Here is a 27,630-nt window from a genome sequence, read left to right on the forward strand (position 1 = left end):
GTCACCCCAAAGTTGCAGGAGGCGAGTAGCTGGGTGACTGTCAGGAGAAATGGAAATAGGCAGTTAGAGCAGAGCACCCTGTGGCCATTCCCTCAAAAACAAGTATACTGCAAAGATCATTGTCAGAGGCTCAGCAATCTCCTCCCTCACCTCCCACAGTAGCCTGGGGTACATCTTATCCGGTCCTGGAGACTTATCCAACTTGATGCTTTCCAAAAGCTCCAGCACATCCTTTTTCTTAATGTTTATATGCTCAAGCTTTTCAATCCACTGTAAGTCATCCCTACAATCGTCAAGATCCTTTACCTTAGTGAATACTGAAGCAAAGTATTCATTAAATATCTCTGCTATCTCCTCTGGTTCCATACACACTTTTCTACTGTCACGCTTGATTGGTCCTATCCTCCATTGTCTTATCCTGTCCAAAGTTGCACGTTATATCAGAGGGATAGGAAAGTAGGCAGAGGGGGTGGTGTGACTCTACTGGTAAAGAATGGCATCAAATCAGTAGAAAGATGTGACATAGGATTGAAAGATATTGAATCCTTGTGGATTGAGTTAAGAAACTGCAAGGGTAAAAGGATGTTGATGGCAGTTATATACAGGCCTCCATACAATGGCTGGGAGGTGGACCACAGATTACAACAGAAAATAGAAAAGGTGAGTCAAAAGGGCAATGTTACGGTAGTCATGAGAGATTTTAACATGCAGGTTGATTGGGAAAATCAGGTTGGTAATGGATCACAAGAGAGTGAGTTTGTTGAATGCTTTTTAGAGCAGTTTGTCACTGAACCTACTGGGGGAGCAGCTATATTGGATTGGGTGTCGTGTAATGAACTGGAGGCCATTATTGAGCTTAAGGTGAAAGAATACCTTAGGAACCAGTGATCACAATATGATTGTTTTCAACTTGAAATTTGATAGGGAGAAAGTAAAGTTTGATGTAGCAGTATTTCAGTGGAATATGGGAAATTACAGTGATATAAGAGATGAGTTGACCAAAGTAAATTAGAAAGGAGCTGCTGGCAGGGATGTCAGCAGAGCAGCAATGGCGTGTGTTTCTGAGAAAAATGAGGAAGGTGCAGGAAATGTGTATTCCAAAAATGAAGAAATACTCAAACGGTAAAATAGTACAACCGTGGCTGACAAGGGAAGTCAAAGCTATTGTAAAAGCAAAAGAAAGGGCTTACAACAAAGCAAAAATTAGTGGGAAGATAGAGGATTGGGAAGTTTTAAAAAACCTACAGAAAGCAACTAAAAAAATCATTACAAGAAAAAAGATGATATATGAAAGCAAGCTAGCAAATAATATCAAAGTGGAGAGTAAAATTTTTTTCAAGTATGCTAAAAATAAAAGAGAAATGAGAGTGGATATAGGACCACCAGAAAAAGAGGCAGGAAAAGTAATAACAGGGGACAAGAAGATGGCTGATGACTAAATGAGTTTTTTGCATCGGTCTTCACTATGGAAGACATTAGCAGTATGCCTGATGTTGTATTGTGTGAAGGAAGAGAAGTGAATGCAGTTACTGTTGCAAGAGAGAAGGTGCTCAACAAGCTGAAAGACCTAAGGGTACATAAGTCACTCAGACCAGATGAACTGCATCCTAGGGTTCTGAAAGAGGTAGCATTAGAGATTGTGAAACCATAGAAACTACAGCACAGAAACAGGCCTTTTGGCCCTTCTTGGCTGTGCCAAACCATTTTCTGCCTAGTCCCACTGACCTGCCCATGGACCATATCCCTCCATACACCTCCCATCCATGTATCTGTCCAATTTATTCTTAAATGTTAAAAAAAGAACCCGCATTTACCACCTCGTCTGGCAGCTCATTCCATACTCCCACCACTCTCTGTGTGAAGAAGCCCCCACTAATGTTCCCTTTAAACTAAATCATTGGACTCTGGCATGGTGCCAAAGGACTGGAAAATTGTAAATGTCACTCCACTCTTTAAGAAAGAAGGAAGGCAGCAGAAAGGAAATTATAGGCCAGTTAAACTGACCTTAGTGGTTGGGAAGATGTTTGTTAAGGATGAGGTGATGAAGTACTTGGGTGTCACAGGACAAGATAGTACAAAGTGAGCATGGTTTCCTTTAGGGAAAATCCTGCCTGACAAACCTGCTGGAATTCTTTGAGGAGATTACAAGTAGGATAGATAAAAGGGATGTGGTGGATGTTGTATATCTGGACTTTCAGAAGACCTTTGACAAGGTGCCACACGAGGCTGCTTACCAAGTTAAGAGCCCATGGTATTACAGGAAAGTTACTAACATGGTTAGAGCTTTGGCTTATTGGTAGGAGGTAACGACTGAGAATAAAAGAATCCTTTTCTGGTTGGCTGTCAGTGACTAGTGGTGTTCCGCAGGGGTCGGTGTTGGGACCGCTTCTTTCTAAGCTGTATATCAATGGTTTAGATGATGGGATAGATGGCTTTGTTGCCAAGTTTGAAGATGGTATGAAGACTGGTGGAGGAGCAGGTAGTATTGAGGAAACAAGTAGATGCAGAAGGACTTAGACAGATTAGGAGAAGGGGCAAGAAAGTGGCAAATGAAATACAATGTTGGAAAATGCACAGCCATGCTCTTAGGTAGTAGAAATAAATGTGCAGACTATTTTCTAAATGGGGAGATAATCCAGGAATTTGAGATGCAGAGGGACTTGTGAGTCCTTGTGCAGAACACCCGAAAGATTAACTTGCAGCTTGAGTCAGTGGTGAGGAAGACAAATGCCACGTTAGCATTTATTTCAAGAGATCTAGGATACAAGAGCAAGGATGTGAAGCTGAGGCTTTATAAGGAACTGGTGAAGCCTCAGCTTGAGTATTGTAAACAGTTTTGGGCCCCTCATCTTAGAAAAGATGTGCTGGCATTGGAGACGGTCCAGCAGAGGTTCACAGGGACGATTCCAGGAATGAAAGGGTTATTATACGAGGAACGTTTGATGGCTCTGCGTCTGTACTCGCAGGAATTAACCTTTTGAATGTTGAAAAGCCTAGACAGAGTAGATATGGAAAGAATGTTTCCCTTTGTTAGAGAGTCTAGGACAAGAGGGCATAGCCTCAGGATAGAGGGGCGCCCTTTCAAAACAGCGATGTGGAGAAATTATTTTCGCCAAAGGGTGGTGAATTTGTGGAATTTGTTGCAACATGCAGCTGTGGAGGCCAGGTTGTTGGGTGTATTTAAGGCAGAGATTGACAGGTTCTTGATTGAACACTGCATCAAAGGATATGGGGGGGAAGGCTGGGGATTGGGGCAGAGGAGGAGAAAAAAGAAAAAGGATCAGCCATGATTGAATGGTAGAGCAGACCCGATGGGCCAGATGTCCTAATTCTGCTCCTACGTCTTATGGTCTTAAGATGATAAGAGGCATTAATCATGTGGATAGCCAGAGCTTTTTCCCAGGGCTGAAATGGCTAATACAAAGGGGGATAGTTTAAAAGTGCTTGGAAGTAGATACAGAGGCGATGTCAGGGATAAGTTATTCACACGGAGAATGATGGGTGCATGGAATGCACTGCCAGCAACAGTGGTGGAGGTGGATGCAATACAGTCTTTTAAGAAACTCTTAACTAGGTACATGGAGCTTAGAAAAATAGAGAGCTATGCAGTAGAGAAATTCCAGCTGTTTCAAGAGTAGGTTACATGGTTGGCACAACATTGTGGGCCAAAAGGCCTGTAATGTGCTGTAGATTTCTATGTTCTATTCGATGTTTTGGGCCAAGACCTTTCATCACATGCTCTCTGACCTGCTGAGTTCCACCAGCATTTTCTGTGGGTTTCTAGATTTTCTGTGGGTTGCTGCAGAATGTCTTGTGACTGGAAATAATCACTTGCCAGCATTGTTGGCAGGACTAAGGTATGACAGGGAGAAATCACTCAAATAAACTGGATTAAGGTGACAAACTAACTTCTAATTTACAACGAATATGTGGCCAATTTTCAGTGCTGCCTCCAGTTGCTGGCACTGACTCGGGCATCAATACCACAGGAACTTCATAAAAGTCCTTTGGCTTATGTTGGCCCTTCTTAAAACACACATTCATAAAATGTGGACATTGTTGACAAGGAGAGCAGCCAAGGCACATTCTGTATTATCCCTGAGAAGGTTTTGGTGAACCATTTCTTGAGGCAGTGCAGTCCTTCTGGTGAAGGTGTGCACAGAGTGGTTAGGGAGGATGACCAGGATTTGGAACCAGTATTTTAGAGCAGGTGACATAGTTCCACATCACTATGGTGAGCAACAGGAGACAACCTGCATGTGGTAATGTTCCCAAGCACCTGCCGCCCTTCACCTTCTGGGTGGTGGAATTCACTGTCAAAGAAAACTTTGCAAATCACAAAACACTTGGTGCAGACTGCAGACACGAAACACCAGTAGAGGAGGGAGCAAATGAAGGTGGGAGTTTCATTTTTCAGGAATCACAGAAACATAGAAAACCTACAGCACAATACAGGCCCTTCAGCCCACAAAGCTGTGCCGAATATGTCCCTACCTTAGAAATTACCAGGGTTACCCGTAGCCCTCTATTTTTCTAAGCTCCATGTACCTATCCAGAAATCTCTTAAAAGACCCTATTGTATCTGCCTCCACCACCGTTGCCGGCAGCCCATTCCACGCACTCACCACTCTCTGTGTAAAAAAAAAACTTACCCCTGACATCTCCTCTATACTTACTTCCAAGCACCTTAAAACTGTACCCTCTCGTGTTAGCCAGTGCATATGCTAAAATTCCTGACCCCATGTCCTGCCCCTAGTGTTATGTGTTAAAATTCCTGTTCCCCAGTGCCAGGTGCTAAAATTCTGATCCCATGTTCTGTCCCAGAGTATATGTTAAAATTCCTGTCCTCTATGCCATGAGCTTTGAGCAGCAGCCAATCAGCACTCGAGATTGATCAGCAAGAACAAATTAAAGTAAGGCAGGGGCAAGTGGAGTGTCTGTCATTAGATAGGGCAGAGCTAGAGTGTTGATTTTGAGACTTGAGCTCTTCAAGGCTTCAGCAAAGAGAAGACAAGAAGTTGTACGTAGAGCTTTTCCTCCCTTCTTTACATTTTCAGAATCGGAATCAGGTTTATTATCACTGGCATGTGTCATGAAATTTGTTAACTTAGCAGCAGCAGTTCAATGCAATACATAATATAGAAATAAACTAAAATAATAATAAATAATTATTTGCTCAGTTAGAATAGTAGAGATGCCAGGCAGGATCATGGAATGCTCCTCCTGCGGGATGTGGGAAGGCAGGGAGACCCCTAGTGACCCTGACGGCTACAACTGCGAGAGGTGCATCCAGCTGCAGCTTCTAACAATCCATGTTAAGGATCTGGAACTGGAACTGGATGAACTCTGGATCATTCAGGAAGCTGAGGGGTGATCGATAGCACATAAAGGGAAGTAGTTACACCCAAGGTGCAGGACACAGGAAACTGGGTGACAGTCAGGAAGGGGAAAGGGGTTAAGGAGCCAGTGCAGAGTACCCACTGGCCATCCCCCTCAACAACAGCTATATCACTTAGGATACTGTTGAGGGGGGGTTGACCTAGCAGAGGAATATCACAGCAGACGGGTCTCTGGTACTAAGTCTGACTCTGTGACTCAGAAGGGAAGCGGGGAGAAGAGGCACGCTGTGGTGATAGGGGATTTGTTAGTTAGGGGAACGGACAGGAGGTTCTGTGGGCGAGAACAAGATTCCAGGATGGTATGTTACCTCATGGGTGCCTGCGTCTGGAACATCTCAGATCGAGTCCTCAGCATTCTTAAGTGGGATGTTGAAAAGCCAGAGGTCATGGTCCATATAGGTACCAATGACATGGGTAGGATGAGTGATGAGGTTCTGTAAAGAGAGTTCAGGGAGTTAGGTGCTAAATTAAAGGGCAGGACCTCCAGGGTTGTGATTTCAGGATTAATACCAGTTCATATGCCGGTGAGGCCAGGAATAGGAAGATTATACAGTTTAACATGTGGCTAAGGCATTGGTGTAGGAGGGAGGGCTTCAATTTTTGGATCATTGGGCTCTCTTTTTGAATTGAATTGACTTTTTTTCTTCTTACATCCTTCACATACATGATGAATAAAATCTTTACGTTACGTCTCCATCTAAATGTGCCATGTGCAATCATAGTAATATATAATTAATAAATAGAGCAGTTAATGTAACAGAGTACACTCAAATCAGCATGAATTAATCAGTCTGATGGCCTGATGGAAGAAGCTGTCCCGGACCCTGTTGGTCCTGGCTTTCATGTTGCGGCACTGTTTTCCGGATGGTAGCAGCTGGAATAGATTGTGGTTGGGGTGACTCGGGTCTCCAATGATCCTATGGGCCCTTTTTACACACCTGTCCTTGTAAATGTCCTGAATCATGCAAAATTCACATCTACAGATGTGCTGGGCTGTCCACACCACTCTCTGCAGAGTCCCGCGATTAAGGGAGGTACAGTTCCCATACCAGGCAGTGATGCAGCCAGTCAGGATGCTCTCAATTGTGCCCCTGTAGAAAGTTCTTAGGATCTGGGAGCCCATACCAAACTTCATCAACCGTCTGAGATGAAAGAGGCGCTGTTGTGCCTTTTTCACCACACAGTTGGTGTGTACAGACCATGTGAGATCCTCGGTGATGTGGATGCCGAGGAACTTAATGCTGTCACCCTCTCAACCCCAGATCCATTGATGTCTATAGGGGTTAGCCCATCTCCATGCCTCCTATAGTCCACAACCAGTTCTTTTGTTTTTGTGACATTCAGGGAGAAGTTGTTTTCTTGACACCACTGTGGCAGAGAGATGACTTATTCCCTGTAGGCCACCTTGTTACTGTTTGAGATTAGGCCAATCAATGTAGTGTTGTTGGCAAATTTAATTAGCAGATTAGAGCTGTGGGTAGCAACACAGTCATGGGTATACAGGTAGTAAAGGAGGGGACAGTACACAGCCCTGAAGGGCTCCTGTATTGAGAGTCAGAGGGGTGGAGGTGAGGGAGCCCACTACCTGCTGGTGATCTGACAGGAAGTCCAGGATCTAGTTGCACAAGGCAGGGTGAAGGCCGAAGTCTCTGAGCTTCTTGTCGAGCCTGGATGGATTATGGTGTTGAATGCTGAACTATAGTCCAGGAGCAGCATTCTCACATAAGTATCCTTCTTCTCCAGAGGTGTAAGGATGGTATGTAGAGCAATGGCTATTGCATCATCTGTCAATCGGTTGTGTCGGTAGGCGAATTGTAGGGGGTCCAGTTTGGGTGGTAGCAAGCTGCAGATGTAATCCTTGACCAGCCTCTCAAAGCATTGCTTATTATCGAGGTGACCGGACGCCAGTTGTTCAGGCATGTTAACTTGGTCTTTTTTTGGTACAGGGACAATGGTGGATAATTTGAAACAGGAGGGCACTCTACACTGGGAGAGGGAGAGATTAAAAATGTCTGTAAACACACCTGCCAGTTGTGCTGCGCACATCCTGAATACTCGCACTGGGATGCTGTCCGGTCCCGCAGCCTTGCGAATGTCCACTCATTGGAAACATCTGCATGCCTTAGCCTCAAAGATGGCCAGGTTGCAGGTTGTGGCGGTGGCTTTCCTTGGAGGCTCAGAGTTAGCGACATCGAACTGAGCGTAAAAGCGATTGAGCTCATCTGAGAGAGAGGCCACTACATTTGACTTTGAAGTCTGCGATGGTATGCAACCCTCACCACAAGTCATGTGTGCTATTCGTATCTTGACTCAATCTTGTCCCTGTATTGTTTCACAGCCTCGATAGCTTTGCACAGATCATAGCTGCTTTTCTTGAGCTCCTGCTGATTGCCGACAACATAAGCTCTGTGCCACGTGGTAAGTGCTGCTCACACAGAGCTATTGATCCAGGGTTTCTGGTTCAGGAAGACCCTGACCAACTTCAGAGGACAACATCGTTGATGTACTTCCGGATGAAGCATGTGACTCCATCCGTGAACTCAGAGACATCCTCATCATGGAAGACATTCCAGTTGACGTCGTCGAAGCAGTCCTACAGCATGGAGGCCGTTTGGTCAAACCGACAGTGGACAGCTTTAACTATGGCCGCCTCTTGTTTCAGCTTCTGCCTTTACGTCGACAAAAGCAGGATTGAAGAGTGATCTGATTTTCCAAAAGCTGGGCAAAGGAGAGCTTTGTAAGCATTGCGGAAGGGAGTGTAACAGTGGTCAAGTGTGTTTTCTCCACAAGTGCTCACCTGGATGTGCTGGCAAAACTTTGGAGAAGTTGGGACCTGTAGAGAAGAGATGGTTTGCACCTGAAGTGGAAGAGGAGTAATATTGTAGCAGGAAGGTTTGTTACTGCTGCACGGTGGGGTTTAAACTAGAGTTGCAGTGGAATGGGAATGAGAGCGCCAGAACAGTTAGTGGAGAGGTTGTAGAGACAGATGTTGGTGAGGCTTAAGACAAAGTCAGGAATCAAAAGGTTGAGCATGGTGCAACTAGTGTCCTGAGCTGCGTATATTTCCATGAAAGAAGTATTGTAGGAAAGGCAGATGAGATCAGAGCATGGATCAACACCTGGAATTATAACATAGTAACTATTAGTGAAATCTTAAATCTTCTCCCCTGAAGCTTGAGGCAATATCCCCTAGTTCTAGTCTCACCTACCAATAGAAACAACTTTCCTACTTCTATCTTATTATACCTTTCAAAATTTTTTATGTTTCTATAAGATCCCCTCTCTTAAACCCCTTCTTCTCTGGAATCAACCTGGTGAACCTCCTCTGCACTGCCTCCAAAGCCAGTATATCCTCCCTCAAGAATGGAGACCAGAACTGCACACAGTACTCCAGGTGCAGCCTCACCAGTACCCTGTACAGTTGCAGCATGACATGCTGTTTGCCTTCTTAATAACCTGTTGTACCTGCAAGCCAACTTTTTGCGATTCATGAACAAGCACTCCCAAGTCCTTCTGCACAACCGCATGCTGCAGTCTTTCACCATTTAAATAATAATCTGCTCTTCTATTATTCCTTCCAAAGTGGATGATCTCGCATTTACCAACGTTGCATTCCATCTGCCAGACCTTGCCCCACTCACTTAACCTATCTATATCCCTCTGCAGACTCTCCGCATCCTCTGTACAATTTGCTTTTCCACTCAGCTTAGTGTCATCAGTAAATTTTGCTACGCTACACTCAGTCCCCTCTTCCAAATCATCAATGTAAATGGCAAACAGCTGCGGGCCCAGCACCGACTCCTGTGGCACCCCACTCACCACTGACTCCCAACCGGAGAAACGCCCATTTATACCATCTGTCTGCCTTCTGTTGGTTAACCAATCCACTATCCATGCCAATACACTTCCTCCATCTCCATGCATCTGTATCTTATTTCTAAGTCTCTTGTGCAGCACCTTATCGAACACCTTCTGGAAATCCAAGTATACGACATCCACCTGTTCCCCTCTATCCATTGCACTCATTATGTCCTCACAGAACTCCAATAAGTTTGTCAAACAGGACCTGCCCTTTCTGAATCCATGCTACGTCTGTCTAATGGAACCACTCCTTTCTAAATATTTTGCTATTTCTTCCTTAGTGACAGCTTCAAGCATTTTCCGGACTACAGATGCTAAGCTAACTGGCCTATAGTTGCCCGTCTTTTGCCTACATCCTTTTTCAAAAAGTGGTGTAACATTTGCTGTCTTCCAATCCGCTGGAACCTGCCCAGAGTTCTCAGAATTTTGGTAAATGATTATCATTGCGTCTACTATAACCTCCACCAATTCCCTCAGCACTCTGAGATGCATCCCATCAGGAGCAGGGGACTTACCTACCTTCAGGCCCTCTAGTTTGCTCATCACTATCTCTTTAGTGACAGTGATTTTATCGAAGTCCTCACCTCCCATTTCATCCATAACATCATTCTTTGGCATATGAGACGTGTCCTCCACCGTGAAGATCGACACAAAATAGTCGTTCAATGCCCCAGCCATTTCCTTATCACCCAATATCAATCTCCCCTTCTCGTCTTCCAAGGGACCTATGTTGACTTTAGCCACCCTCTTCTGCTTTATATATTTATTAAAACCTTTGCTATTTGTTTTTATATGTTGTGCTAATTTACTTTCATACTCTATCTTCCCTTTCCTTATTTCTTGTTTAGTTGTTCTTTGTTGCTTTTTAAAGTTTTCCCAATCCTCCAGTCTCCCACTACTCCTTGTGACTTTGTACACATGAGCTTTTAATTTGATACCCTCTTTTATTTCCTTAGTTATCCAAGGCTGGCTCTCCCCGCACTTACTGTCCTTAACTTTTGATTGGAATATACTTGTGTTGAGCACAGTGAAAAATCTCTTTGTAAGTATTCCACTGTCCCTCAACTGTCCTACCAAATAGCCTGTGCTCCCAATCCACAACAGCCAACTCCTCCCTTATCCTGTTGTAGTCTCCCTTGTTCAAGCATAATATACTGGCTTTAGATCTAACTATTTCATCTTCCATCTGTATGCGAAATTCAATCACACTATCGCAAACACGAGGAAATCCGCAGATGCTCAAAATTCAAGCAACACACATAAGAAATGCTGGTGAACACAGCAGGCCAGGCAGCATCTATAGGAAGGTACAGTCGACGTTCTGGGCCAAGACCCTTCGTCAGGACTAACTGAAAGAAGAGATAGTAAGAGATTTGAAAGTGGGAGGGGGAGGGGGAGATCCGAAATGATAGGAGGAGACAGGAGGGGGAGGGGTGGAGCTAAGAGCTGGAAAGTTGATTGGCAAAAGGGATACGAGGCTGGAGAAGGGAGGGGATCATGGGATTGGAGGCCGAGGGAGAAATAAAGGGGGTGGGAAGCCCAGAGGATGGGCATGGAGTTATAGCGAGAGGGGTAGAGGGAGAAAAAAGAGAGAAAAAAAGGGAAAAGAACAAACAAACACATACATAAATAAATAACGGATGGGGTACGAGGGGGAGGTGGGACATTAACGGAAGTTAGAGAAGTCAATGTTCATGCCATCAGGTTGGAGGCTACCCAGACGGAATATAAGGTGTTGTTCCTCCAACCTGAGTGTGGCTTTATCGTGACAGTAGAGGAGGCTGTAAACAAACATATCAGAATGGGAATAGGATGTGGAATTAAAATGTGTGGCCACATTGTCCTTTTAGAATCTAGTGACCTAAGGTTGTAAAAGTAGGTGATTTTAACTTTCCACAAATTGATTGGGACTCCCATACTGTAAAAGAAATAGATTGGATAGAGTTTGTCAAATATGTTCAGGAAAGTTTTCTAAATCAGTACATAGAACATAAAGTAGTACAGCACAGTACAGGCCCTTCGGCCCACAATGTTGTGCCAACCCTTAAACACTGCCTCCCATATAACCTCCCACCTTAAATTTCTTCATATACTTGTCTAGTGGTCTCTTAAACTTCACTAGCGTATCTGCCTCCACCACTGACTCAGGCAGTGCATTCCACGCACCAACCACTCTCTGAGTAAAAAACCTTCCTCTAATATCCCCCTTGAACTTCCCACCCCTTACCTTAATGTCCTCTTATATTGAGCAGTGGAGCCCTGGGGAAGAGGCGCTGGCTACCCACTCTATCTATTCCTGTCATTATCTTGTACACCTCTATTATGTTTCTTCTCATCCTCCTTCTCTCCAAAGAGTAAAGCCCTAGCTCCCTTAATCTCTGATCATAATGCATACTCTCTAAACCAGGCAGCATCCTAGTATATCTCCTCTGTACCCTTTCCAATGCTTCCACATCCTTCCTATAGTGAGGTGACCAGAACTGGAAACAGTACTCCAAGTGTGGTCTAACCAGAGTTTTATAGAGCTGCATCATTACCTCGCGACTCTTAAACTCTATCCCCCAACTTATGAAAGCTAACACCCCATAAGCTTTCTTAACTACCCTATCTACCCGTGAGTCAACTTTCAGGGATCTGTGGACATGTACCCCGAGATCCCTCTGCTCATCCACACTTCCAAGTATCCTGCCATTTACTTTGTACTCTGCCTTGGAATTTGTCCTTCCAGAGTATACCATCTCACACTTCTCCGGGTTGAACTCCATCTGCCACTTCTCAGCCCACTTCTGCATCCTACCAATGTCTCTCTGCAATCTTCGACAATCCTCTACACTATGCACAACAGCACCAACCTTTGTGTCATCTGCAAACTTTCCAACCCACCCTTCTACCCCTACATCAAGTCGTTAATAAAAATCATGAAAAGTAGAGGTCCTAAAACAGATCCTTAGTCACAACCCTCCAATCTGAATGTACTCCCTCCACCACAACCCTCTGCTTTCTGCAGGCAAGCCAATTCTGAATCCACCTGGCCAAACTTCCCTGGATCCCAAGCCTTCTGACTTTCTGAATAAGCCTACCATGTGGAATCTTGTCAAATGCCTTACTAGATTCCATGTAGATCACATCCACTGCACTACCCTCATCTATATGCCTGGTCACCTCCTCAAAGAACTCTATCAGGCTTGTTAGACACGATCTGCCCTTCACAAAGCCATGCTGACTGTCCCTGATCAGACCATGATTCTCTAAATGCCCATAGATCCTATCTCTAAGAATCTTTTCCAACAGCTTTCCCACCACAGACGCAAGGCTCACTGCTCTATAATTACCCAGACTATCCCTACTACCTTTTTGAACAAAGGGACAAAATTCGCCTCCCACCAATCCTCTGGTACCATTCCTGTGGACAACGAGGACATATAGATCTTCGCCAGAGGCTCAGCAATCTCTTTCCTCACCTCGTGGAGCAGCCTGGGGAATACTCCGTCAGGCTCCGGGGACTTATCCATCTTAATGTATTTTAACAACTCCAACATCTCCTCTCCCTTAATATCAACATGTTCCAGAACATCAACCTCACTCATATTGTCCTAACCATCATCAAGTTCCCTCTCGTTGGTGAACACCGAAGAGAAGTATTCGTTGAGGACCTTGCTCACTTCCACAGCCTCCAGGCACATCTTCCCACCTTTATCTCTAATCGATCCTATCTTCAATCCTGTCATCCTTTTGTTCTTTACATAATTGAAGAATGCCTTGGGGTTTTTCTTTACCCTACTCGCCAAGGCCTTCTCATGCCCCGTTCTTGCTCTCCTCAGCCACTTCTTAAGCTCCTTTCTTGCTTCCCTATATTCCTCAATAGACCCATCTGATCCTTGCTTCCTAAACCTCATGTATGCTGCCTTCTTCCACCTGACTAGATTCTCCACCTCACTTGTCACCCATGGTTCCTTCACCCTACCATTCTTTATCTTCCTTACTGGGACAAATTCACACCCGCAAGTTCCAGTCTTATAGCCTCAAAATTTGCCCTTCCCCAATTAAAAATTTTCCTGTCCTCTGATTGTATCCTTTTTCATGATAATGTTAAAGGCCAGGGAGTGGTGGTCACTGTTCCCCAGATGCTCACCCACTGAGAGATCTGTGACCTGACCCGGTTCATTACCTAATACTAGATCTAGTATGGCATTCCCCCTAGTCGGCCTGTCAACATACTGTGACAGGAATCTGTCCTGGACACACTTAACTAACTCTGCCCCATCTGAACCATTGGAACTAATCAGGTGCCAATCAATATTAGGGAAGTTAAGGTCACCCATAACAACCTTATTATTTTTGCACCTTTCCAAAATCTGCCTCCCAATCTGCTCCTCAGTATCTCTGCTGCTACCAGGGGGCCTATAGAATTCTCCCAATAGAGTAACTGCTCCCTTCCTGTTCCTGACTTCCACCCATACTGACTCAAAAGAGGATCCTGCTACATTACCCACCCTCTCTGTAGCTGTAATAGTATCCCCGACCAGTAATGCCACCCCTCCTCCCCTTTCCTCCCCTCTCTATCCCTTTTAAAGCACTGAAATCCAGGAATATTGAGAATCCATTCCTGCCCTGGCGCCAGCCAAGTCTTTAAAATGGCCACCACATCATAATTCCATGTATGTATGCAAGCTCTCAGTTCATCACCTTTGTTCCTGATGCTTCTTGCATTGAAGTACACGCACTTTAGCCCTTCAACCTTACTATCTTTACACCATTTATTCTGCTTCTCTTTCCTCAAAGCCTCTTTATATGTTAGACCTGGCTTTACTCCATGCACTTCTTTCACTGCTCTATCGCTCTGGGTCCCATCCCCCTCACAAATTAGTTTAAACCCTCCCGAACCATGCTAGCAAACCTACCTGCAAGGATATTTCTTCCCTTCGAGTTCAGATCCCACCTTCCTCAGAAGAGATCCCAATGATCCAAAAATCTGAAACCCTGCTCCCTGCACCAACTCTTCAGCCACACATTCAACTGCCATCTCCTCCAATTCTTACCATCACTGTCACGTAGCACTGGCAGCAATCCTGAGAATGCTACCCTTGAGGTCCTGTTCTTCAGCCTTCTGCCTAGTTCCCGAAACTCACACTTCAGGACCTCATCCCTCTTCCTGCCTATGTTGTTGGTGCCAACATGTATCACGACTTTTGGTTGCTTTCCCTCTTATACCAGGTTGTCGTGCACATGGTCAGAGACATCCTGGACCCTGGCACCCGGGAGGTAACAATCCATGCGGGTGTCCTTTTCACGTCCACAAAATCTCCTGTCTGCTTCCCTGACTATAGAATCTCCAATGACGACAGCTCTCCTCTTCTCTGTCCCACCCTTCTACACCACAGGGTCAGACTCAGTCCCAGAGGCCCTGCCACCATGGCTCACCCCTGGTCGGTCGTCCCCGCCAACAGTATCCAGGACGGTATACTTATTATTCAGGGGAATGGCTACAGGGGTGCTCCGCACTACCTGTCTACTCACCTTCGCTTTCCCCCTTCTGACTGTCACCCAATGACCCGCTTCCGGCAGCCTAGGTGTGACTACCTCCCTGTAGCTTTCATCTGTGACTGCCTCATTCTCCCTTAAGAGTCGAAGGTCATCCAGCTGCTGCTTCAGATTCCTTACAGTCTTCCATATCACCCAGCTGCATGCACTTCTGGCAGATGTGACTCTGCGGGAGAGGGGAGTTCCCTCAAGACTGCCACATCTCATAGGAGAGGCACATCACCATCTCAGGAGGCATTGTAAAGCCTAACATGGGGCAAACTTGTCCTCTGCCTCTTCTCGTCGAAGCCTCTCAAGTCAAAGCCTCAAAGCTCCACTCACTCACTGGCCCACTCACACAGTGGCCGCTCCGCTTGAGCTACCCCTCTATTTACTTGTTTGTGCTTTTCAAACTGCTTGGTCACCTGACCTCGATCGCCCAATCAGCTGCTTTCTGCTGAGTCTAAGCTATTGAAATCTTGATTGTCTAATCAACTGCTTTCTGCTGAGCTATTCAAATCTTGATTGACTTGATTGCACAGTCCAACTGCCAAAATTGCCAGAATCTCTTGAGTCAAAGGCTCAAAGCTCCACTCCTTCACTGGCCAAGTCCCAACAAGAGAGTGTGTGCTACTTGATCTGTTTTAGGGAATGAGACAGGGCAGGTGACAAAAGTGTGTGTTGAGGAACTCTTTGCATCTAGTGATCAGAATGCTATTGGTTTCAAATTGAATACGCAAAAAGCTCTATTTGGTCTGTGGGTTGAGATTCTAAATTGGAGAAAGGCCAATTTTGATGGTATCAGAAAGGGCCTGGCAAGTGTGGATTGGGACAGTATGTTTTCTGGCAAAGGTGTATTTGGTAAGTGGGAGGTCTGCAAAAGCAAAATTTTGAGAGTATAAAGCTTGTATGTGCTTGTCAGAAAGTAAATATAAAAGTTGTAGAGAAGCTTGATTTTCAAGAGATATTGAGGTCCTGGTTAAGAAACAAATGGAGTTGCATAGCAGGTATAGGCAGAGAAGAACAAATGAGGTGCTTATGGAGTACAAGAAATACAAGAGAACACTTAAGGAAGAAATCAGGAGGGCAAAAAGAAGGCACGATGTTACCCTAGCAGACAAAGTGAAGGAGAATCAATCCTAAGCGATTCTACAGATAGGTTAAGTGCAAAAGAATTGCAAGGGACAAAAGTGGTCCTCTGAAAGTTAAGAATGGAATTCCATGTGTGGGGCCAAACAGATGGGGAGATCTTAAATAATTTTTTTGCATCTGTATTTACTCAGTAGATGGACACAGTCTACAAAAGTGAGGCAAAGCTGCATCAACTTCATGGACCCTGTACATATTACATCCTTAGCAACAGGAGAGGTACCAGAGGATTGGAAGGTGTTCCACTGTTTAAGAAAGAAGTGAGGCAAAGTGGTATCAACTTCATGGACCCTACACAGATTATACAGGAGAAGGTGTTTGCTGTCCTAAGGCAAATCAGAGTGGATAAATCCCCAGGGCCTGACAAATTGTTCCCTCAGACACTACTGGAGGTAAGTGCTGAAATTGTCTGGGCCCTAGCAGAGATATTTAAACTATCCTTAGCGACAGGAGAAGTATCAGAGGATTAGAGGATACCCAACATTGTTCCGCTGCATAAGAAAGTCTCTAAACATAAACCAGGAAATTATAGACAATTGAGTCTGACATCAGCTGTGGGAAAGTTATTAGAAGGTATTCTTATGGACCATATATATAAATATTTTGATAGACATGGACTGATTAAGGATAGTCAGCATAGCTTCATGCATGGTAGATCTATAATCTATTATAGAGTTTTTCGAGGAAGTTACCAGGAAAGTTGATGAAGGCAAGGCAGTGGATGGTGTCTACATGGACTTTAGCAAGGGATTTGACAAGGTCCTGCATGGGAGGTTGATCAAAAAGTTTCAGTCGCTCAGCATTCAAAACAAGGTAGAAAATTGGATTAGACACTGGCTTTGTGGGAGAAGCCAGAGAGTACTAGAAGATGGTTGTCTCTCTGACTAGTGCAGTGCCACTGGGATCCGTGCTGCATCTGTTTTTGTTTGTAATAAGACCAGAAGACATAGCAGCAGAATTAGGCCTTTTAGCCAATCGAGTTTGCTTCACCACTCAATCATGGCTGATCCTTTTTTCCCCTCCTCAACCCCATTTGACGGCCTTCTCCCTTAAACTTTGATGCCATGTCCAATCAAGAACCTATCAATCTCTGCCTTAAATACGCCCAACAACCTGGCCTCCACAGCTGCCTGTGGTAGCAAATTCCACAAATTCACCACCATCCGGCTAAAGAAATTTCTCTACATATCTGTTTTAAATGGACGCCCTTCTATCCTGAGGCTACGCCCTCTTGAACTAGACTCCTGTACCATGGGAAACATCCTTTCCACATCTACTCTGTCTAGGCCTTTCAACATTCGAAAGGTTTCAATGAGATCCCCCCCTCATCCTTCTGAATTCCAGCAAGTACAGGCCCAGAGACATAAAACATTCCTTGTGTGATAACCCTTTCATTCCTGGAATCATCCCTGTGAACCTCCTCTGGACCCTCTCCAATGCCAGCACATTTTTGCTTAGATGAGGTGCTCAAAACTGTTCACAATACTTGAGGTGAGGCCTCACCAGTGCCTTATAAAGCCTCAGCATCACAACCCTGCTCTTGTATTCTTGACCTCTTGAAATGAATGCTAACATTGCATTTGCCTTCCTCACCACCAACTAAATCTGCAAGTTAACCTTTACGGTGTTCTTCACAAGGACTCCCAAGTCCCTTTGCATCACAGATGTTTGGATTTTCTCCCCATTTGGAAAATAGTCCGCACATTTATTTCTTCTACCAAAGTGCATGACCATGCATTTTCCAACATAGTATTTCATTTACCACTTTCTTTCTCATTCTCCTAATCTGTCTGTCCTACTGCAGCCTACCTGTTTCCTCAACACTCCCTGCCCCCCCCCACCAATCTTTGTATCATCTGCAAACTTGGCAACAAGCTATCTCTTCCATCATCTAAATCACTGATATACAGCCTAAAAAGAAGCTGTCCCAACACTGACCCCTGCGGAACACCACTAGTCACTGGCAGCCAACCAGACAAGGATCCTTTTATTCCCACTCGCTGCCTCCTACCAAACAGCCAATGCACTAACCATGTTAGTAACTTTCTTGTAATACCATGGGCTCTTACCTTGATAGGCAGCCTCATGTGTGGCACCTTTTCAGAGGCCTTCTGAACGTCCAAATATACAACATCCACTGCATGTCTTTTAACTAACTGACTTGTAATCTCCTCAAAGAATTCCAACAGGTTCATCAGGCTAGTTTTCCCTTAAGGAAACCATGCTGATTTTCTCCTATCTTGTCCTGTGTCACCAAGTACCCCATAATCTCATCCTTAATAATTGACTCCAACATCTTCCAAACCACTAAAGTCAGATTAACTGGTCTATAACTTCCTTTCTGCTGCCTTCCTCTTTTCTTAAAGAGTGGATTGACATTTGCAGTTTCTCAGTCCCCTGGCACCATGCCAGGGTCCAATGATTTTTGAAAGTTCATTGCTAATAACTCCACAATCTCTACCACTACCTCTTTCAGAACCCTAGGATGCAGTTCATCTGGTCTGGGTGATTTATGTACCCCTAGGTCTTTCAGCTTTTTGAGCACCTTCTCCCTTGTAATAGTAACTGCACACATTTCTCTTCCTTCACACACAACATCTGGCATACCGCTAGTGTCATCCACAGTAAAGACTGATGCAGAATACTTATTTAGTTCATCTGCCATCTCCTTGTTCCCTGTTATTATTTCTCCAGCCTCATTTTCTAGTGGTCCTACATCCATTCTCATCTCTCTTTTATTTTTTACATACTTGAAAAAACTTTTACTATCCACTTTGATATTATTTGCTAGCTTGTTTTCATATTTCATCTTCTAATAATTCTTTTAGTTGCTCTCTGCAGGATTTTAAAAGCTTCCTAATCCTCTATCTTCCCAGTAATTTTTGCTTTGTTGCATGCTCTCTCTTTTGTTTTTACATTAATCTTGAATTCCCTTGTCAGCCATGGTAGTACTATTTTGCCATTTGAGTATTTCTTTGTTTTTGGATTACATCTGTCGTGGACCTTCCTCATTTTTCCCAGAAACTCATGCCATTGTTGCTCCACTGTCATCCCTGCCAACATTTCCTTCCAATTTATTTTGACCAGCTCCTCTCTCATACCACTCCTTCACTCCACTGAAGTACTGCTACGTCAGACATCACTTTCTCTCTATCAAATTTTAAATTGAACTCAATCATGTTGTGATCACTTTCTCCTCAGGGATTTTTACCTTAAACTCCCAATCCAATGTAGCTAGTAGGCTCAATGACAAACTGCTCTAAAAAGCCATTGCTGCCCTTTTGACATGCCTTTTCTATTTACTTTTGTAATCTGTGGTCCACACCCCAGCTACTGCTGGGAGGCCTGCCATCAGGGTCCCTTTAAACTTGCAGTTTCTTAACTCAACCCACAAGGATTTAACATCTTGCGATCTGACAGCACATCTTTCCATCTGATGCTATTTTTTACCAGTAGAGCCATGCCACCCTCCTCTGCCTACCTTCCTATCCCCCCAATACAATGTGTAACCTTGGACATTCAGTTCCCAACTATATCCATCCTTCAGCCATGATTTAGCGACGGCCACAACATCACACAGGACAATCTGTAATAGTACAAGATTATCCATATTATTTCTTATACCCCATGCATTGAGGTATAACACATTGAGTACTGTATTTGCTACCTTTTTTGATTCTGCATCCCTAATGCAATTTTGTCCTGTCATTTGCTTGCTCTTTCCCGACAGTCTAACTGCATGCTATCTTTGCTTTTTTATCATCCATCCTATCCTGAGTCCCTTTATTCCAGTTCCCACCCCCCTGCCAAATTAGTTTAAACCCTCCCCAGTAGCTCTAAAAATCCTGTCCGCAAGACTATTGGACCCCTTCTGGTTCAGGTGCATCCCATCCCTTTTGTACAGATCATAGCTCCCCTAGAAGAGATCCTGAAGCCCTGCCTCCAGCACCAGCCTCTCGCCATGAATTTTTCTACCAGATCATCCTGTTTCTACCCTCACCAGCACATGGCACAGGTGGCCGACAGATATTACTACCCTGGAGGTCTTGTTTCTCAGCTTTCTGCCTAGCTCTCCAAGTTCTCTTTTCAGGACGTCTATATCAACAATCTGAATAATAATGTGGTTGTACTGGATCGGCAAATTTGTGGATGACATCAAGATTGGGGGTGTAGTGGACAGAGAGGAAGGCTATCATGACTTGCAGGGATCCGCATCAGCTGGAAAAATAGCAGATGGAATTTAGTGCAGACAAGTGCGAGGTGTTGCACTGTGGTAGGACCAACCAGGGTAGGTCTTACACAGTGAACGGTAGGACACTGAGGAGTATGGTAGAAAAGGGATCTGGGAATACAGGTCCATAATTTGTTGAAAGTGGTGTCACAGGTAGATAGGGTCATAAAGAAAGCTTTTGGTACATTGGCGTTCATAAATCAATGTATTGAGTTCAAGAGATAGGATGTTGTATTGAAGTTGTATATCAGACATTGGTGAGACCTAATATGGAGTATTGTGTGTAGTTTTGGTCACCTACCTACAGGAAAGATGTCAATAAGGCTGAAAGAGTACAGAGAAAATTTACATGGATGTTGCTAGATCTGGTGGATCTGAGTTATAGGGAAAGATAGAATAGTTTGGGACGTTATTCCTTAGAATATAGAAGATTGAGTGGGGATTTTATAGAGATATACAAAATTATGAGGGGTATAGATAGGATAAATGGAAGCGGGGCCTTTTTCCGCTGAGGTTGGGTAGGACTACAACCAGAGGTCATGGGTTAAGGATAAAATTTGAAAAGCTTAATGGGTCTCAGGGTACTTGGAAGCACATGATAAAATAGGCCACAGTCAGCATGGTTTCCTCAAGGGAAAATCTTGCCTGACAAATCTGTTGGAATTCTTTAATGAAATAACAAGCAGGATAGACAATGGAAAATGGGTTGAAGTTGTGCATTTTCAGAAGGCCTTTAACAAGATGCCACATGGGGCTGCTTAACAAGCTATGAGCCCATGGAATTACAAGAAAGATATTTGCACGGATAAAGCTGTGGCTGATTGGCAGGAGGCAAAGAGTGGGAATAAAAGGAGCCTCTTCTGGCTGGCTGCTGGTGACGAGCGGTGTTCCACAGGGGTCCGTGTGGGGACCGATTCTTTTTGTGTTATATGTCAATGATTTGGATGATGGAATTGATGGCTTTGTTTCAAAGTCTGCTGACAATATGAAGATAGGTGGAGGGGCAGGTAGTTTTGAGGAAGTAGAGCGGCTACAAAAAGACATAGACAGTTTAAGAGAATGGGCAAAGAAATGGCAGATAGAATAGTGTCGTGAAGTGTATGGTCATGTACTTTGGTAGAAGAAACGAAAAGGTTGATTATTTTCTAAATGGAGAATGGTGCAAAGGGACTTGGGAGTCCTGGTGCAGGATTCCCTAAAGGTTAATTTACAGGTTGAGTCTGTGGTGAGGAAGGCAAATTCAATGTTAACATTCATTTCAAGTGGACTAACAAGGTCAGTGAACTTGTGGCACAAATCAGTATAAAGAGGTATGATTCACTGGGCATTACAGAAACGTGGTTGCAGGATGGAGAGGATTGGGAATTAAATAAAGAAATAAAAGGGGGAGAAGTACCAGAGGGAGGTGATGGGTGGGCAAGGAAGTAAGGTGAGAGAGGGAAAATGGAATGGGAAATGGTGAAGGAGAGGTAGAGTGGGGGGAGGGGAGCATTACCGGAAGTTTGAGAAATTGATCTTCATGCCATCAGGTTGGAGGCTACCCATACGGAATATAAGGTGTTGTTCCTCCAACCTAAGTGTGACACAACAGTGAAGGAAGCCATGGATGAACACATTGGAATGGGAAGTGGAATTAAAATGGGTGGCCACTGGGAAACCCCACTTTTTCTGGCAGATGGAGCATAGGTGTTCAACAAAGCAGTCTCCCAATCTACGTCAGGTCTCACCTATATACAGGAGGCCACACTGTTACACTGGACACAGTAGGTGGCCCCAACAGACTCACGGGTGAAGTGTTGCTGCACCTGGAAGGACTGTTCAGGGCCCTGAATGGTAGTAAGGGAGGTGGTGTAGGGGCAGGTGTAGCACTTGTTCTGCTTACAAGGTTAAGTGCCAGCAGGGAGATCAGTGGGGAGAGACGAATGGACAAGGGAGTCACGTAGGGAGTAATCCCTGTGGAAAGCAGAAAGTGGGGGGAGGGAAAGATATGCTTGGTGGTGGGATCTTGTTGGAGATGGTGGAAGTTCCAGAGAATTATGCGCTGGAGACGGAGGCTGGTGATGTGGTAGGTGAAGGTGAGGAACCCTATCCCTCTGCCGAAGGGCCTGTTTCTGAGTTGTACTTTTCTATGACCCTCTGACTCTATTCCTGTCCCCCATGTCCTGTCCTCCAGTCCTAGCTGCTAAAATTCCTAAACTCTGAGCAGTGCAGTACTTCAAGAAAATATTTCATCACCAATTACCCAAGGTAATAAGACAGGCAATAAATGCTGGCCTTATAATAGGACATGTCCAATTAATGAATCACTAAAAGCAAAATTGCAACATGTGCTTTCAAAAAGCAGATCTTTAGAATTTGTTGACATTAACATTTTCATGTTTTTGTTAACATATTTTCTCATGTCCCTTATTGAATAGCTGTGCTTTATGCTAATTATGTTATGTATGAATAAATATAGCATTTTCTTTGCTGCACATATGGCTTGAAAATCTGTTTTATTGAAGTGTAAAGTACAAATAAAATTATCAAGATTATTCAGGTCTTGTGGGTCCCATTTTTTCCATAAAATTGCCTCATTAAACTGAATTTTCCCGAGTTTTAAAATATAGAGAGAATAAAAATATTCCCTCTTCTAGTGAAGGATTTTTTTTGCATCATCATCAGATGGGAACTACAACAGCCTGCAGTTTGAGTGTTGACCTACTTAAACTGGGCTGTCTCTGCAGTAGGTTGAAATGATGCTAAATTAATTTGGGGCACAGTTGAACCAGCAAATATTGTGACAGTGACAGAATTTCAAGTCAAATGCTGGTGATAATAAACCTGATTCTGATAAGAAGAAATTTCATGATAAATTTAAGAAAGGTATGCAATTATACAGTCACAATAAAGCAGTGTATTAATTACCTTAATATATCCTTGGAAAATAAGGGCTTCGAGGGCAGAAAGAGAACATAAAAGCTGGGATTTGGAATAAACAGCAAGCTGCTGGAGAAATGAGGTTCAGTAGCATCCTTGGGGGCGAAGGAATAATCAGTGTCAGGTCAAGACCCTGCTTAAGGACAAAGAGGGGTTGTAATTCCCAAGAACCTCCTTGGTCAGTCTTTCCAACCTTGTGCTCTGTGTCTAGTTCAGGGACGAAAGTGCTGCTGGTGGAGTCAGTTTCAATGGGGTTTGGTATAATCAGGTTTAGCAAAATAACAGCAAGAAACAAGAACATGCTAACATTCAAACACTGGATGGGCGACAGGTGAACTTGTCTGATGGAGAGTTGTGCTCAGATAGACTGACAAAGGCTGGCTAATGAAATGGCAAAATAAGTATAAGATAGTTTGATGGGCTGGTTGAGCTGGAGGGTCGGTGTTGCTGTGTGGTTCTATCATATCAATTAGACCAGCCACATTCCCATAATGATTAGATGAAAGGCATCCACAGATGGCGCATTCTGAATAGTTCCATGAAACAGGCAGAGGAAGATCATGATAAGTGTATGATTCATAATCTAGTGTGGAACCAAAAGCAAATACTGCAGATTTTCAAAATATGAAATAAATCAGAAAATACCAGAAATATCAGCAGGCCAGGCCGCATTGGTAGAGACAGAAAATGGTGTAGTCAATGGGTTTCTAATAGAATGTTTCATTTGATGTAAGGTCATAGATCTAATCAGTAACCATCTCTCTCTATAGATGCTGCCTGGCCTTCAGAGTGTTTTCAGCATTTTCTGTTCAATTACAGTGGAAAGGCAAGGGAAGTGTAGAAGAACTGAAAATGAAAGTAAAAGTACAAAAAAAAACTAATTATGAAAATAAATTATTGAATAAAAGAAAAAGGTCTGAAAAGTCTCGTTTACACATAAGTAATAAATGGGGAGTTGAAGGGTAGGGCTGATTCAGAACTGAGAAAGAGATCTTGTGGAAGATGGGATATTGAATGGAATTTTGTTAATGCCATGGTTTAGGAGGAGGTAGCAGAGAAATTAATTGGATAAAAATAAGTAAGATGGCAATATTGAAAATAGAAGCTACTTTGTGCAGATGGGATGTACGCTTGGTTAATCTGTGTGTATTGATGAGATGTGGGTGTTGCTGGCAGAGACAGAAATGGCTGCATTCTCTAATTCTGCTCAGTGAGGTGGGGCTCAGCTGCTTTTCAAGCTGCAGCAGTGCCTCTGGTTATCAGCAAGAACAGCAGAAACATCCAGGGCCATGCGTCATGATTGAAAGGTAAAATCAGAAATGGCAATGTTCAATGATCATTGTAGAATGTCTCGGCAAATGACACAGCCCAGCCTAGATCTAGCAAATCTGTGTCAACAAGCTCATTAACAGCAACTGATATTCAAGAACAAATATCACCAGCCGGTGATGATCTTTAAGCAGAGCCCAACCACCCACCCAGGACACTCAATGGTATTACTACCTCTGCTCCCCACATCCTGGGGATCAGCATTGATTAGAAGTTCAACCAGACCAGCTACATAACACCATGGCCACAAGAGCTGATCCAAGGCTGCAGTTACTGTCTTGCTCCTCACAACCCAAATCCTTTCCACCAGTTATGTCAGGAACGTGATGGGAGACTTCCCAGGTGTTAGATGAGTACAACTCTGGAGAAGCTCAAAATCAGTATGGACAAAGTAGCCATACCAGCAGTAGTATTTATTGAATAAGACAGCACAGATCCTCACCCTTCCGCCCAACCAGCCCACGGGATGGACACACCGAGTCACCTAAACATTCATTACTTCCACCATTGTGCACAGTGCTACAGTTACTGTCCCATATGTTGAACAATACTTCCCACCAACTCATCCCAACTCTACCACTACCAAAGATAATGGCAGGAGATGCACTTAAGCATCACCATCAGCACACTTCCCTGCGATACCCACAAGGGGACTTGAAAAAATATCGTCTATTACCGAGACGATATCTCGGAACTCATTGCAGCACAGGGGGGGCTGCGGGGATTCAAAGGGTCGGCTCACCCCCATCCACTCGGGGCAATTAATGTAGGCACTGCCCGCGGTGAAGACAACCACACACCCGCTTGCATCTGCCCGGACCGTAACGAGCACCGAACCACTGGCTCAGAGTCGCCAAGACGTGGGCAGATTCGGGAGGGGTAGAAGATGCCAGGTTTGACTTCCTGGCCGGTAGTACCAGAAAGTAATGATCTGGTTCAGATTTTTGACTTTGCTACCGAGTGTTTTCCTGCATTTTTCGAGCTATAAATAGCGCCGCGCCCCAGATTCTGCTCACTGCAAACCCACCACCTTCCCCAGAGACGCGCCGGACCGTGGACCGAGACCCGTTCTGGGCGCGCAAACTGACTCAACCGGTAATCGGAGCCCTCGCAACGATTCCACCAGGAGCGAAGAACTCCGTCCGTGGGATGCGGGAGATGGAACGGGGCTGAAACAGGAACCGGCACCGAAATACTTACGGGGAGCCGCGAAAGACCAAGTACTGAGTAGGAGAGCGACGACAGGAGCCCGAACAGACCGGAAACAATTACAGAACGACCGCGGACAGGGACAGACTGGTGAAAGGGATAGAGATCCGTGCAGACTGCACCCGCACCAGTTCCTACCTCGGTGCCACCCTCGGCGACTCGCGGTGCCCGGCGGAGGATGCACCGGCTCGAGTGCCGGGTTCCCATCGGTGCTCCAGCCCGCTGAACGACACCAGCGCCGGCCGCCCGGCTCCGCTCTCGGGGGCGGTAACCAGCGCGGTTTAGGGCGCCCCGCCTCCCCGGCCGCCCCTGGGGACCGAGACACAGGCTCGGAGGAGGAGAGAGCCGGTGCCCCGTCCCGAACTGAAAGCTGGAACCTGGAGTGATCGGGTCAGGAACGGGGGACAGATGGTGACTTTCTTCCACAGTCCTTGGAGAGGCCGACAGGTGCGCGATGATTCTTGGATTAGGAGACTCCTCCAATGACTTCTCTGGGGTTGGAAGCGCTCTCACTGAAACCCACAGATCCACCCCTGGTAGAGTAGAAATGTTTAGACAGGACGAAGTGTGTTGAGGAACTGTTGTTCCGAGGGCACACGACCAGTAACCATCAGCGCTCGCAGCGGTCCATTAAAACAGTGTGAAAGATGGGCTTTGGAAATGCCCTATAATTGGTCATCAAATTTCCTGACCCGGATTCTCCGGACAAACATAAAATATGGGAGCAGATTAAGGTAATTCAGCCCGTCTAGTCTGCTCCGCTATTCGATCAGAGCTATTCTCCCGATAACCTGTCACGCCCTGACTAATCAAGAAACTATCAACCTCCACCTTAAATATACCCAATGATCGAGCCTCCTCGGCCACCTGTAATGATGAGTTGCACAGATTCACCTCTCCAGCTAAAGAAATTCCTCATCTCTGTTCTAAATGAATGTCCCTATATTCTGACGCAGTGCCCTCTGGTCCTGACCCCCCCCCCCCCCACCATGGGAAACATTCGCTCCACTTCCACTGTATTGAAGCCTTTCAACATTCGGCAGGTTTCAGTGAGATCCCCGCTCTCCCCCCCCCCCACCCCATTCTTCTGATTTCCACCGAGTACAGGCTCAGAGCTATCAAACGTTTCTTATAAGATAACCCTTTCATTCACAGAATCATTCTCGTAAATCTCCTTTGAACCCTCTCCAATGTCAGCACATCCTTTCTTGCATAAGGTGTCCAAAACTGTTCACAATCCTTCAGGTGAGGAGTCCTCTCCGGTGCTTTAGAGAGCCTCAACATTGCATCCATGCTTTTACATTGTAGTCCTCTCAAAATGAATGCTGATATCTCATTTGCCTGCCTCACCACTGACTCAACTTGCAAATTAACATAGAAACCGAGAAAACTTACAACACATTGCAGGCCCTTCGGCCCACAAAGGTAACATGTCCTTATCTAAGAACTACCTAGGCTTACCCATAGCCCTCTATTTTTCTAAGCTCCATGTATCCATCCAGGAGTCTCTTAAAAGACCCTATCATTTCCGCCTCCACCGCTGTTGCTGGCAGCCCATTCCACACACTCACCATTTTCTGCGTAAAAAAAACTTACCCCTGACATCTACCCTGTACCTACTTCCAAGCACTTTAAAACTGTGCCCTCTTGTGTGAGCCATTTCAGCCCTGCGAAAAAGTCTCTATCTGCACGATCAATGCCTCTCATCATCTTGTACACCTCTATAAGGTCACCTCTCATCCTCCGTTGCTCCAAGGAGAAAAGGCCGAGTTCATTCAACCTGTTTTCATAAGGTATGCTCCCCAATCCAGGAAACATCCTTGTAAATCTCCTCTGCACCCTTTCTATGGTTTCTACATCCTTCCTGTAGTGAGGTGACCAGAATTGAGCACAGTACTCCAAATGGGGTCTGACCAGGGTCCTATATAGCTGCAACATTACCTCTCGGCTCCTAAATTCAATCCCATGATTGATGAAGGCCAATGTACCATATGCTTTCTTAACCACAGAGTC

General features: G+C 44.8%; 1 protein-coding gene across 3 annotated transcripts in view; it reads right to left on the reverse strand.

Annotated features, from left to right (window-relative positions):
• Window positions 1-26,386, reverse strand: part of LOC134351437 (protein arginine N-methyltransferase 1-like) — a 135,755-nt gene extending 109,369 nt beyond the window's left edge. The window contains exon 1 of one of the 3 annotated variants that reach the window (XM_063057558.1): window positions 25,756-26,386. In XM_063057558.1, the coding sequence (XP_062913628.1) occupies window positions 25,756-25,824 (69 nt within the window). In that variant the 5' untranslated portion in view covers window positions 25,825-26,386. The remainder of the gene's footprint in view (window positions 1-25,755) is intronic. The other 2 variants (XM_063057557.1, XM_063057556.1) reach the window with 2 other exon arrangements.
• Window positions 26,387-27,630: the final 1,244 nt, after the last annotated feature.

The sequence above is a fragment of the Mobula hypostoma genome, chromosome 9, assembly GCF_963921235.1.
Source record: "Mobula hypostoma chromosome 9, sMobHyp1.1, whole genome shotgun sequence".
NCBI lineage: Eukaryota > Metazoa > Chordata > Chondrichthyes > Myliobatiformes > Myliobatidae > Mobula > Mobula hypostoma.